At 38.2% G+C, this 12,892-nt stretch overlaps 2 protein-coding genes across 2 annotated transcripts; one reads left to right on the plus strand and one right to left on the minus strand.

The window, feature by feature from the left end:
* Positions 1 to 522: 522 nt before the first annotated feature.
* On the minus strand, positions 523 to 9,047 carry PCOAH_00027830 (SICA antigen; the record flags this gene model as incomplete). The annotated part of the gene is made up of 13 exons (XM_020059588.1): positions 523 to 1,023; positions 1,970 to 2,107; positions 2,547 to 2,594; positions 2,734 to 2,766; positions 2,959 to 3,048; positions 3,146 to 3,802; positions 3,960 to 4,610; positions 4,763 to 5,407; positions 5,588 to 6,262; positions 6,420 to 6,517; positions 6,872 to 7,078; positions 8,042 to 8,843; positions 8,973 to 9,047. 13 exons carry the CDS (start codon positions 9,045 to 9,047, stop codon positions 523 to 525), a joined length of 4,620 nt encoding a protein of 1,539 aa, XP_019914823.1.
* A 1,874-nt stretch (positions 9,048 to 10,921) lies between these two features.
* On the plus strand, positions 10,922 to 11,149 carry PCOAH_00027840 (Uncharacterized protein; the record flags this gene model as incomplete). Its single annotated transcript, XM_020059589.1, has 1 exon — positions 10,922 to 11,149. The coding sequence occupies one exon, from the start codon at positions 10,922 to 10,924 to the stop codon at positions 11,147 to 11,149; it is 228 nt and encodes a 75-aa protein (XP_019915109.1).
* Positions 11,150 to 12,892: the final 1,743 nt, after the last annotated feature.

The following is a 12,892-nucleotide window of genomic DNA, read 5'->3' on the forward strand; positions in this document are numbered from 1 at the left end:
TAATGAACATATATTTTGAATCTACAGTGGAAAAAAAAAATTAACCAAACAAGTCAGAATAAAGTGAAGGAGGGGATATTTTTTTTTCTTCTTGAACTTATATTAATTACACATTAACATAAGCACCTTAGTACAATACGAAAAAAAGGAAAAGGAATGAAGAGTAATATGAGCATTATAGCAAATTATTTATGTTGCTTAATGGAAGGGAGTGAAATATCGTTATCGTACTTTACTCCCATCTACTTATATGATCGTATGCTTTTTCACATATTTCGTAATAAATGATATAAATAAAACGCCTTTATCCTACACACACATATATTTTCTCTTCCACTTCACACATTCCTCAAACACCAAACCCAAAATAAGCATACACAATTTGGTGGCTACAAATTGTTTCTTCCTAAGGAAGGTGTCCTTAAGGAACATCTTTCATAGGGACAAACTATTCCTCCCCTAAACCCGGAATCTGAACTTGGAACCTGTTCCTTAGGAACGTCATCCCTAAGAACTTGTTTCCTAGGAACACCTTTCTTCGTCCCTAAACCCAAAATCTGAACTTAGAACCTGTTCCTTAGGGATAACTTCCTCAGGAATCATTTCCTTAGGAACATTTTCTTTAGGAACATCAACCCTAAACCCGTAATCTAAACTTGGAACCTGTTCCTTAGAAACATTTTCCTTAGGAACATTTTCTTCTTTTATAAACTCACTTCCCATAAATTCTTGAACCAAAATTTCAAAAAAGTCCTTCTGGGCCAATTGTTTGTCCCCCCTTTGATATTCGTCTAAGACTTCTAAATGAATATCAATAATCGTGCGGTGAGCCACACGGCGGCGGGGATCTTCCCTTTTCCTACCCTTTGGAACATATCTTGGTTGTTTTCGTTCCTTTATTAAGGTATATTCATGTTGACCAAGGTGGTCGTCCACATGAGAAAGGAGTTGTTCTTGTAAGGGGGGAGAGGTTAACTGTTCCTCTCTTCTATGACGTCGTCGTTTTTTACCTAGTGCAAAATACTACAAAAAAAAGGGAGAAAATGTTTTTTTAAAAGAGGATGAATTCTTCTTTTTAAGAAAAATAAGTACTACTTTTTAACCTAAGTCAGAAATGTGCACGCTAAATGCGAAATCCTACACATACACCCCTTAAATGTGAAATCCTACACAATCACCCCTGAAATGCGAAATCCTACACAATCACCCCTAAAATGCGAAATCCTACACATACCCCTTAAATACAAAATCCTACACACCCCTAAGTGCGAAACCACACATTTTAAGTACAGAATCCTACACACACCCTAAAATATGAAAAACCTTACATACCCCTAAAGTGTGAAATCCTACACAACTGTACTCATTCATTCACCTTCATTTTTTTTCCTCTTTCTTTTTTTTTTTTCTTTCCTTCTTTCCTTTTTTTTTTTTCTTTCCTTCTTTCCTTTTTTTTTTTTCTTTCCTTCTTTCCTTTTTTTTTTTTCTTTCCTTCTTTCCTTTTTTTTTTTCTTTCCTTCTTTCCTTTCCTTTCCTTTCCTTTCCTTTCCTTTCCTTTCCTTTCCTTTCCTTTCCTTTCCTTTCCTTTCCTTTCCTTTCCTTTTTTTTTTTTTTTCTTTTTCTTTCTTTCTGCGGAAGATATATTTTCTCTTTTTTTTGTTTACCTTCCAAAGGAGGTAGCACATAGCAGAAATACCAATGAAGACAGGAATGGTAGGAAGGTAAGGAAGAAGGTCAGAAGGGCCAATCTTCTTATTAACTGGGACCAGAGCGGAAGGGGTGGTTGTTCGGTGACCCCGCCCGGCAACATTTCCAGTTCTTATAACACCTGCTCCGTTCTTTCCTGATTTTGATAATGATGTTATTGATGGTGGCGGTGGAGGGGGAGGTTGTTGTCCTGGACCAGGTCCTTGACTAGGTCCCTGACCAGCTGCTTGAATACCGTTACCACCTGGACTACCACCCTTACCACTATCACCAGCAGGACTAACAGCCCCTGGAACACCTGCACCTGGGACCACAGGGATACCTGCTCCAGGGACACCAACCACACCAGGACCAGAAGAACCAGGATTCCAGCTTCCTGTACTACCGGGTCCAGAAGAACCTAAGAAAGAAGTAAGAAAAAAGGGGTTATTAAATTTATCCTTCTTCCTTTTTCTTTTTTTTTTTATGTGCACCTTCCGGTGCTTACACTTCCTTATTTTATTTTTTATTCTTTAATTTTTAATCTTTAATTTTTTCCTTTTTAATTTTTTACGACCTCATTTTTTTACTTCCTAATTTTTTACACGTCCTAATTTTTTACGTTTTACTTTAATAATTTTTTACTAATTAATTCCTTACTTCCTTATTTTTTACTTTTTTACTTTTTGCACTTCTTTCACTTTCTAATTTTTTACGTCCTAATTTTTTACACGTCCCTATTTTTTGTACACTTTCTTTTTACACTTTTTTCACTTTGTAATTTTTTACTTTTTTAGATGCATCTTGTACAGGTGCACACATTTCTTAGAGTGTTCATTTTTTTTTGTTATTATTATTACTTTGAGAATGATGAGTGGGTTGAGTTTGTTCCCCAGAAGGTTGTAAAACTGTCAAAATAAGACAGAAAGTGGGGATTATATAATATGTGATTAGTACCATAGCAAAATTCAAGATGCTACATACACCCGCTCGCATTGCAATGCACATTTTTCTGGGAAGTGTTCACTTCTTTTTTATTATTATTACCTGCTCCTGCTTGAGGTGTGGGTTGAGTAGGTTCTAGGGAAGGTTGTATAACTATGAAATGAATGGAAGGATAAGGGAAGGAGGAATATATAATATATAGTGAAGGTTACCGTAAAGCACAAAATGTTGCGTGCATCTTCGGTTCACAACTTAGTGTGCTCCCTTTCCCTTTCAGTTCTCACTTTTCACTCTTATATTTCTTATCTCGTTTAGTGGAATCCTTACCAGTGATGCCTGGACTAGGGGAAGTAGGGTTTTGGTCACCTGTTGAAGCAGGTTGTAAAGTTGGGGGCTGCCCAATGGTTCCGTGTGGGTCTGTAATAGAAATAATGAAAGGATCAGGAGCAAGGTCTACGCTTGTCCCCCTAGACACGTATATTGACGATTTCCCTGGAAGAAGTTGTGAATTAACTGGAAGTCCATCATCATCGTCCTCAAGTGTTGCATTAGGGGGAATCCAATCAGTGCTAAGAGTTGGCAGAATATCAATGTCGTTACCTGTAACATCTGACCTAGTACTCCCTATTTCAGGTTGGTGAGCGTTGGTTTCCGCTGCCTTTGGTACTTCAGGAACTTTGGCAGGTGGTGGGCATATTTTCTTTAGAGCATTCTGTATTTTTTGATTACCGTCGAGCTTCTCTTTTACTGTATTCCATATATTTCCTTTCTTCCGGCCCCCTGTGCAATTTAGGTCGGGTTCCATTTTACACACCTCACAATCACCACCTGAGCACGCAGTTCCCATAATTGTTCCACTGGCATCAAATGCCTTATTTACGCCTTCCTCTGGTTTACACGGAAGCTCCTTTAATGTATCTGCATAAACATTCAGGAAGGCGCATTTCATAGTTTGATGGAATATTTTATTATTTCCCTTTGCACTTGTTTCACTGCTTTGTTCCACTTGAGTTTTGTATACATGCATCAGTCCACTGACAATTTGTTTGCATGCTGCTTTCTTTGCTCCTTCGTCAACGTCATTGCAATAACTCTGCATACTGAGGTCTTCCTTAGATATGGCCTCGGCAAGTGGGTCGATCTTTCCCTTCATACCATCCCAAATGTGCGTCTACACATACAATGGAAAAAAGAAGGAAGGAACATGTACGTACATTTAACACTTATACATAAAAACTTTACTCATACCTTCCCCTGAGTACGTATACAACCTTTCTACACGCATCATATGCGTTTAGATACTAATGTCCAATATGTATTTTTCTTACCTCCCAAATTTCTTTGACCTTCTCCCCGACCTTCGTTTTTCCCTTTTCCTCTTCCCTTTTGTCCCTGGTCCATTGTGATATTACACATTGTGAACGTTGACATAAGTTACTACTTAGAGTACTCATAGTAGTTACAGTTTTTGTTATTTTGTCATTTGTGTCGAGCATTGGTTTCAACTTTTCCTCCACTTTCTCTGCACCTATTGTACACTTTAGATTAGGTTCTCTTTTACATTCAACACAATCACCACCCTTCTTCTTTTCCACACACCAATTATCCTTATTTTCATTTCCTTTTTCAAATGCTTGTGCTATTGTTTGCTCATCGACCTTACAGGGGGCTTTAACCTCCCGTTCCAACTTATCCGCATAGGCATTTAGGAGGAGGCATAACATGGTTTGCTTAAATAACCGGTCATCTTCAGCCTTTCTTTTCTCATCGGGAGTATTATTCCCTACATCTGCTTTTATTTCATAAATATGCTTTAAACCTGCACCTATGAGTCGGCATGCTTTTTTCTCTGTGTCCGTGACTATTTTACTATCTTGCCCTTTAATAATATTACAGTAACTACCCACAATTGATTCATTCGTAATTATGTCCCCAGAGAGTCCTCCTACATAACCCTTTACATCCTCCCAAGCTTCACTCTATTCATAAAAAAGGAAAAGGGGGAAGGAGCATGAATGAATAATTAACACCTAAACAAAGAGTTCTTATTCGTCCTTCCTCCTAACATATATATTCCCTAAGGCATACTTAATATTGCTAGACTCTTATGGTAAATATGATTTTTCCTTACTTCAGGTTTGCCGCTCCTATTCTTTGACCATTTCTTCGTTACACATTGTGCTCCTTGACATAAAGTACTTGCATTATTTATGGTAGTGAGAGTTGTTTTTATGTGCTGATTGTCGTTGAGCATCCTATCCAATTTATTCCTTATATTTTTTCTGTCTTCTTCGCATTTTTGACTTTTTCTTTCATCCAACAGGTCTGTCTTCACGCTTAGTGTGCACGTTGAATAGCTCTTCTCTCTTGTACATTCAACGCAATTAGGATCATTATTACATAGAGTTCCTTTCTTAATTTGGTCACTTAAACCAAAGGCCTGATCTATTACTTCTTTGCTTATACAAGGCTGTTTTTCCAATTTATCTGCGTATAAGTTCAAGATGATGCATCCCACAGTACGATAAAATTGTTGGTTGTCCTTGTTTTTTTCCTCATCAACTTTGTGCGTCCAATGCCCATATGGCTCCTTCTTATATATGTCTTCCAAACCCCTAACAATAAAATTACATGCTTTTTTGTTTGCTTCGGAAGGTGTACCATTTGTCACTTTAATACCCTCACACAGGTTGTTATTCACTGTTTTTCCATTCTTCATAGCAGTAGACAGATCTTTCAATACTTTTCCAACGTCCTGCTCCCCCCAAAATGTACACTGTACAAATGAAGGAAAAAAAGAAGAATGAAAGAACGGAATATATATGTAATTCTAATGTATGTGTAAAGGGTTTGTCGTTGTGATTTCGCCCTCTCCCCCTGCACTTATGTATAAGGAATATTATTCTCTTCCTTATAGTGACCCAAAGTGCAGTAGACAGCATTGTTTCTCATTTACCCAGTCTTGTTTATCCTTGGCAGCATTTATTCTGTTTTTAAACCATTTGGTTGTTACACATTGTGCACGAGCACATAAGGTATTATTTATAGAATTTATATCAGTCAGAGTTTTTTGTATGTTGGTACCATGCTCCCCATTGAACAGATTATCCACTTCGTTCTTCACATTGTATTCGTTCTTATCGCCTATTTGGCAAGTTAAGTTGGGCTTCCTTTCACACACTTCACAATTCATGTCTTCATCTTCCTTATTCTTACCCCTACACCATTCAGCGCTCTTCCTATTTCCTTCCTTAAACATTTCTTGTATTATTTCCTCTGTGATAGGACACATGTGTCCATTTGTTCTCTCTATCAATTTGTCCGCAAATGCATTTAATAAGACGCAGGACATAGTTCGATGGAATATTTGGTTATCAGCATGTTCCTTCTTTTTCTGTGCCTCTCTATTTGGGTCTTTCCTGTCATTCTCCTGTACCTTCCCTTTTTCAATTTTATATATATGTTCTAAACCCCTAACAATAAAATTACATGCTTTTTTGTTTGCTTCTGAAGTTGTGCCACCTTTCTTCTCAAGTTCCTTGCATAGCTCATGGTCCTCTTTAGTTTTATTGGTCATAGCAATGGACAGTGGGTCCAATCTCCTCTTGACGTCAGAAACCCAGAAGAGATTCTACAAATGCACATAAGAATAAAGGGCAAACATATATATGTGCAATTGAAGTATATTCATAACACACAATTGTACCTATTACTGATGCGAAGAGCGCGTACAACGCGCACTACCCATGGTCCTTCTCTTAGACACAATGGACAATATTGTTTCTTACCCAGGGAGTACTTCCTCCATACACTCTATTTTCTCCCCATTGTGTTGTTACACATTTTGCGCGAACACATAAGTCAGTTTCCTTACTGCAGTCCTTGCCTATAAATGGACGAAACAGTGAGTGAAGGCATGGACAGTAGGACAGATTCATTCCTTTCTTCTACAATTCCCATTTTTTTTTTCCTTCCTTTTCCATTCTCCTTATCTTTTCTTTCTTCCTTTCCCTTTTTCCTTATCTCCTTCCCTTTATTCCTTTCTCAATTTCTCTCTTTTTCTTTCTTTTTTTCTTTTTTTATATCCTCCCTTCAGGAGGATAATGGAATACACCCCATCAACCACACCCTTCCATTAGATTTTTCTGCCTCCCCAATTCCTTCCTCCTGTTGTCCCGTTTCTTTCCCCTTGTCCGGTTAGACCTGGTTCACCGGTTGTCCCCATCGTAGGGTTGGATACGGGATGTCCCATTCCTTCTTGTCCGGTCAGATCCCTTGTCCAGGTACTTTCCCCCCTTGTCCAGGTTCTTTCCCCCCTTGTCCAGGTTCTTTCCCCCCTTGTCCAGTTTCCTTTCCCCATTGTCCGGTTTGTTCCCTTTATCCAGCTTAACCTCGGGTCTCCGGTTAACCCCGTTGTTCAGTTCCTCCCCCTTGTCCAGTTGGACCCCTTAATCGGTTGGACCCCTTAATCGGTTGGACCCCTTAATCGGTTGGACCCCTTAATCGGTTGGACCCCTTAATCGGTTGGACCCTTTCTCGGGTTCCTTTCCCCTTGTCCGGTTCGACACGGGTGGTCCCATTAACCCATTTGCGCGTTGGCCTGTCTGCGAAGAGCTTTTCCGCTTTAAATCACTTTACTCCTTTAAACACCAGGCCATATTGTAATACCCTAAACTCTGAACCCTAAAGCCTAAAGCCTAAAGCCTAAACCCCAAACCCTGAACATAGAACCCAAAAACCTAAACCTTGAAGCCTAAAGCCTAAACCCTAAATCCTAAACCCTAAACCCTAAACCCAAACCCTGAATTCTGAACTCTTAACCCTGATCCCTGAACTCTAAAAACTGAACCCCGAAACCGTAAAGCCTGAACCCTAAACACTGAACACTAAATCCTAAACCCTGAACACTAAACCTAAATCCTCCGCAAACCCTGAATGCGAAATCCCACATTCAACCTAAATGTTAAATCCTACACACAGACATCCTAAAATGCGAAATCCTACATACACCCTAAAATGCGAAATCCTACACATACACCCCTAAAATGCGAAATCCTACACATACACACCCTAAAATACGAAATCCTACATACACACCCCTTAAATGCGAAATCCTACATACACCCTAAAATGCGAAATCCTACACATACACCCCTAAAATGCGAAATCCTACACACACACCCTAAAATACGAAATCCTACATACACACCCCTTAAATGCGAAACCTTACACACACACCCAGTGATTCATTCACTCCTTCCTTCCTCCTTCCTAAGACCACCTTCCTTTTTTCCATCTTTTGCTCCTTTTCTTTTTTTTTTTTTTTTTTTTTGTTCTTTTCTTCTAAAAATATTTGTTCTTCTTTTTTTTGTATTATACTTTTAGTAATATTTTTGATAATATTACCTACCTGCTTTACTTGCTGCTAGTGCCGCTTTCTTCTGCTGGTCCTCCTTAACCTTCTGCTGAACCACATTCCCTAGGTCTGTATCGTCGTTTAACTCATCATTCTTTACTTTCCCTATTAGTTCTTTTGCGCTACTTTCCGTTAGAAATTCTTCATTTTCAACTACTTCTTTTATTTCTTGCATTTCCTTCTGCCCATATCCAGTTATCTCCTTCATTTTACTTTTTTCCCCATTCACTCCACTTCCGGGAATTATTTTATTACTATTCCCTTGGCATACTTTATCTTCCCAATCCTTAACAGTGCTGTAACCACTTAAATTTTTTTTATTTTCGTCCACCCACCCTTTTACTAAGGTACCTAATAATTGTGCACCGATTCTTATTTGACTAAAATCGTGATGACCACATTTTCTATCTTCCCCCTGTTTAAAAAACGCTAACAATATTGCATCCACTGCCTGCGCTGTATATTCCAACATCATTTTCAATAAACAATGATTGCCAAACATAGCCCAAATTACTACATTTCCTGCAATACACCGAAACATGAGTTCCATATCTTCTCCTTCACTTGTTCCCATCCCCATTTGTTGCTTCTCACCATTCTGATTTCGACCATTCATCCAAAGGATTAACTTACTTAACATTTTACATAATGTTGGATCCCATTGTTTCTCCTGAAATCCTTCCACCGTACTTCTTGCGGTCTCCTTACTACACCAGGCCTGCAGAGTACTATCTTCAACTTCCAAGTAACCAGGAATTGCTTTCAACATTTGTTTTAAATTGGTCCATAATTGATCCTGCAATGATATGGAGGAAGTGGGAGTGGGTACTTATTTATATTAGTGCAACTCCGCGTACTCCACTGTCCTACATTTGTGCACTACATACTTCCTTAAATATATTCATGCGGTTCATTCTTCCCTTACACCAGCAGCTTCAGGCCCATGTTTCTGCATCTGCTTCAACTGGAAATTGAGAAAATCCCTTATGCTAGGTGCCATGATTATATACTTATTGTTATAATTTAAGCCTTAAATACTTTTCCAACGTTCACTATTACATGTACACCTATTCTTTGCAAGGTGAATATTATAATTCACCATATCAACAACATTACACAAATGCATCCTTGTACGAATCTATTCTTCTGTCTTTCCATTTCCTTCTTGCAATCGTCCTTTATTCACATTCTTCCTCTTTTTCCCCTTTTATGGTTTTCTTTATTCCCCGTTTTTCTTCCCCCTTTTCTTTCTTTCCTTCCGTACACTTTTTCAACTTTTTCCTTAAGTAAGGAATTATTCATGAGAAATAATCTAAAAAAAAAAACAATCTTTTCTTCCATCCCTTCCTATCCTTCCTACTCTCATATACCTCCTTTGCAAGTTTTTAAAAAAAAAAAAGAGAAGAAAGAATTATTCACCTCACCTCTTCCTTCTGTTTTTTTCTTTAAGAAAAAACAATATCCCTCCTTCCCGTATACATTACACTCTTCCTAAAGAACAACAAGAGGAAGGAGGAAGAATTAACAAAACTCCCACTTTCCTTTTTTTTTTTCTTCTAAATCTTCTTTCCTCTTTTTTTAATTGCCCCTTTCTTAAATTTTTCCTTCCCTCCCTTTTTATTTTTGTAATTTCCTTAGACTTTTCAAGGAAGCAGAAATAAAAAAACTGGAAAAAAAGGAATCCCATTATAACCATCCTTTTTCATCCATATATGTATACTATGTGCATAACATACTCGGCACCCTTGCTTTTAACAATACGTTTTTTTTTTTTTGTTCTTTTTTTGTTCTTTTTGTTCTTGTTTTTTCATTTCTTTCTTTATGGAAAAAGGAAAACAGAAAAATTCTGCGCATGCAACCTTCCTTATTCTCCCCTTTTCCTGTACACCTCTTTCGTTCTGAAAGAAAGAAAAAGAAGAAGAGAGAAGAATTGAGGGAAACAACCTTCCTTTTGTTCTTTCCTTCCTTACATACACTTGTATTTTAATTAAAAGAAGAGGGAGAAGTGAGCAAACTTATCCCTCCTTCATTTATACACTACACTCTTCTGAAGGAAGAGAGAAGCAAACTTCCTTATCCTTCCCCCTTCTTTTCTTTACATACACTGCACTTTTTTTAAGAGAAAGGAGGTAGGAATTACCTACCTCTCCTTTTTTCTTTTTTAGCCCTCCTTTTTTTCTTCTTTCTTCTTAAAGAAGGAGCAGCCTTCCTCCTCCTTTTCATGCATTGCATTCTTCTAAAAAAAGAAAAACTCAATAACCTTTCCCTGTCCTTTTTGCTTTCCTCACATACATTACATTCCTTTTAAAGAAAAGTAGAAAAAGGGAGGAATTACGCATCTCTCCTTTTTGTTTTTCTTCTAAATCTTCTTTCCTCTTTTCTTAATTTCCCCTTTCTTTATTTTCTCTTTAAAGAAAAAGAAAACCTTTCCTTTTTATGTACTTTTCGCATTCTTCTAAGAAAAAAAGGAAAAGAAGGAAAGGAAGGAGTTACCAATTTTCCTTCTTTTTTTTTTTTTTTTTTTTAACTTTTTATGAAATTCCAAATTGTAGGAAGAGTATAGATAGAATGTAGTTGTATGTAAGGAAAGAAAGGGTTTTTTTTTTTTTTTTTTGAGAAGAAAGAAGAAAAAAAAAAGGGCTAGAAGAACTTCATACTTTTTGCATTAATTAAGAAAGAAAAAAGAAAGGGAAGAAGGAGCAAAAAAGAGGAAGAAAAGAAATTAAAGGAAGAGAATTGCCGACGAGGAAAAGCATAGAACAGTCATCAGATAGGGATCCTAACGAAGAGGACATAAAAATGTTAAAGCACTCCTTTCCCATTCTTGACACCTCCGGAAAGACAGACTGAGAGAGAAATAAAAGCTACCTCCGCATGATGAACAAGTATAACTTATTCCTTGGAAACAGTGAGAAACCCTGTTTTATAATGCAAAAAGGTGATCATATGATAGTGAGAAAGAATAACCCTGCCGGTGACTTTAATCCGCGTAGTAGCAGCACCATCAAGAGGGACATCTATAGTGACAGCACTGATGATTTCGATGACGATTCCAACGATGATGGTGAAAAAAATAACAAGTTCTTCTTTAAAGAGGAATAACGTACGTGGAGAGATTATGGATGGGGTTCAGGCTCCTACATTGGGAGGATTCCCCCCGAGAATGAAATAAAAAGGGGTGAAAGGGGAAGTGCAAACAGTGGGGGTGAAAATAGACCTAGCCCAGACGGAAACCTGACGATCACTTTGAGTACCCACCAAAGTAGCAGCCCTAATGGTACCCCCTGTCAATACCCAAGTGTAGAAGGCAGTGACGCCTCGCATGACACCGAGAACACACCTGACATGCACACAAAAGAAGAGAAAAAAAAAGGAATGTAGCCGTATTGTCATGTCATATGATGTGAAACGAAATTCTAGCACCGACAGTACTCACTTAGGGGAAAGGTCCCAGATAAATGAATCCCATAAGCAGGTCGTAAATGCCAACCTCAGTACCAAAGGGGAGGAACAAAAAGGATAGTAATACTGAAACAAAGAAACTGCACAAGTTATGGTGTGACACAGAAACAACTGACTCGATCGAGAAGGAAGCCATTCTCACTTTTGTGCATAGCAGTAGTGTAGAAAATGAAAGTAATAAAAAACGTGTTGTAATCATCCACCCAGAAGACCGTATGCGCCAAGTGGATCAGGTAAATCCGTTCAAAACTCCCGCTGCGGCACGTAAAAAGCATTTTCAACCTGACCCCTTCAAGGTTGTCAAAATAGAGGAAAAGGGCTCCCTTGATGTGCAAACGGTGCTGCGAAGACTTGAGGGAGATGCGAAAAGTCCCGATCTGGATAGCCAACTTTCCACTGACAGCATCAACTAAGTGGACCCTTTCAACAAGAAGCATTTTATTTTTCTTGACTTTGACCCGATAAAGGAGCAATACGTAGAAATTAAAAAAACACTCCAGATGTACAAAAAAGAACGGGAATTAACGGAGGACCAGGATGACAAAAATGTAGAACGACTAAAATGGGGAAGACAATTTGGAAAAAAAAAATGTGAAGGAAAAATTAAAAGATAAAAAAGGAAAACAAAGTTGTCATCAAAATGACGAGAATGATAATATTAAAAAAAATTTTAATCCCTTGAAAGAGAAGATGCGTCGGGGAAAAATAAGAATAATGAGTTACGCCTTTGTGCGCAATTTGTGTTACATCTCAGTTAGGGGGGATTCTTCATTGTAGTTATATTTGTGACTCTTCTTAGCGTCCTCCCAGCTGAGAACGACCTCACAAGGTTATAAAAGTGGCCCCCCTTCAGTTATAATCGCGTGGGTATGCCTCTGCAGGGGTACACTCGTACACACATACGTACATAGGGACCTGCACTTTTTCCAACTGAGTGAACTCTTTTTGGGTGCACAACCGAATAAGACGCTCGAAATGAAGCAGAAGTACCATGTACGTCCTCTTCACACCAGTTACGAAGCGTGGCGAACACATTTTGAAAATTAATTTAAAAAAAAAAAAAAAAAAAACGTAAAGAGAAGCACGAAGTAGCAACCCCCCATCCTTGTAGGAATCATCTAGATTGAGAAAAGCACAGGTGGTTCCACAGAAACGATGGAAATGATTGGGCGGGTAAGCAAACTTATTTAACAGGTTAACAGTGCGCGATGATCATATGCACCTCACTTCGTGTGTCCGTGTGTGTATCCACCCTTAGCGATCATTCTGCGGGCCATTCGATCACAACTCGGAGGCAGGTCAAAAGGGAATGACACATTAAAATAGGAACGTGTGGGTAAAAAAAAATAAAAAACTGAAACATTTGAAATTAAAATCAAGCTA

The sequence above is a fragment of the Plasmodium coatneyi genome, chromosome 9 (genome assembly GCF_001680005.1).
Source record: "Plasmodium coatneyi strain Hackeri chromosome 9, complete sequence".
NCBI lineage: Eukaryota > Apicomplexa > Aconoidasida > Haemosporida > Plasmodiidae > Plasmodium > Plasmodium coatneyi.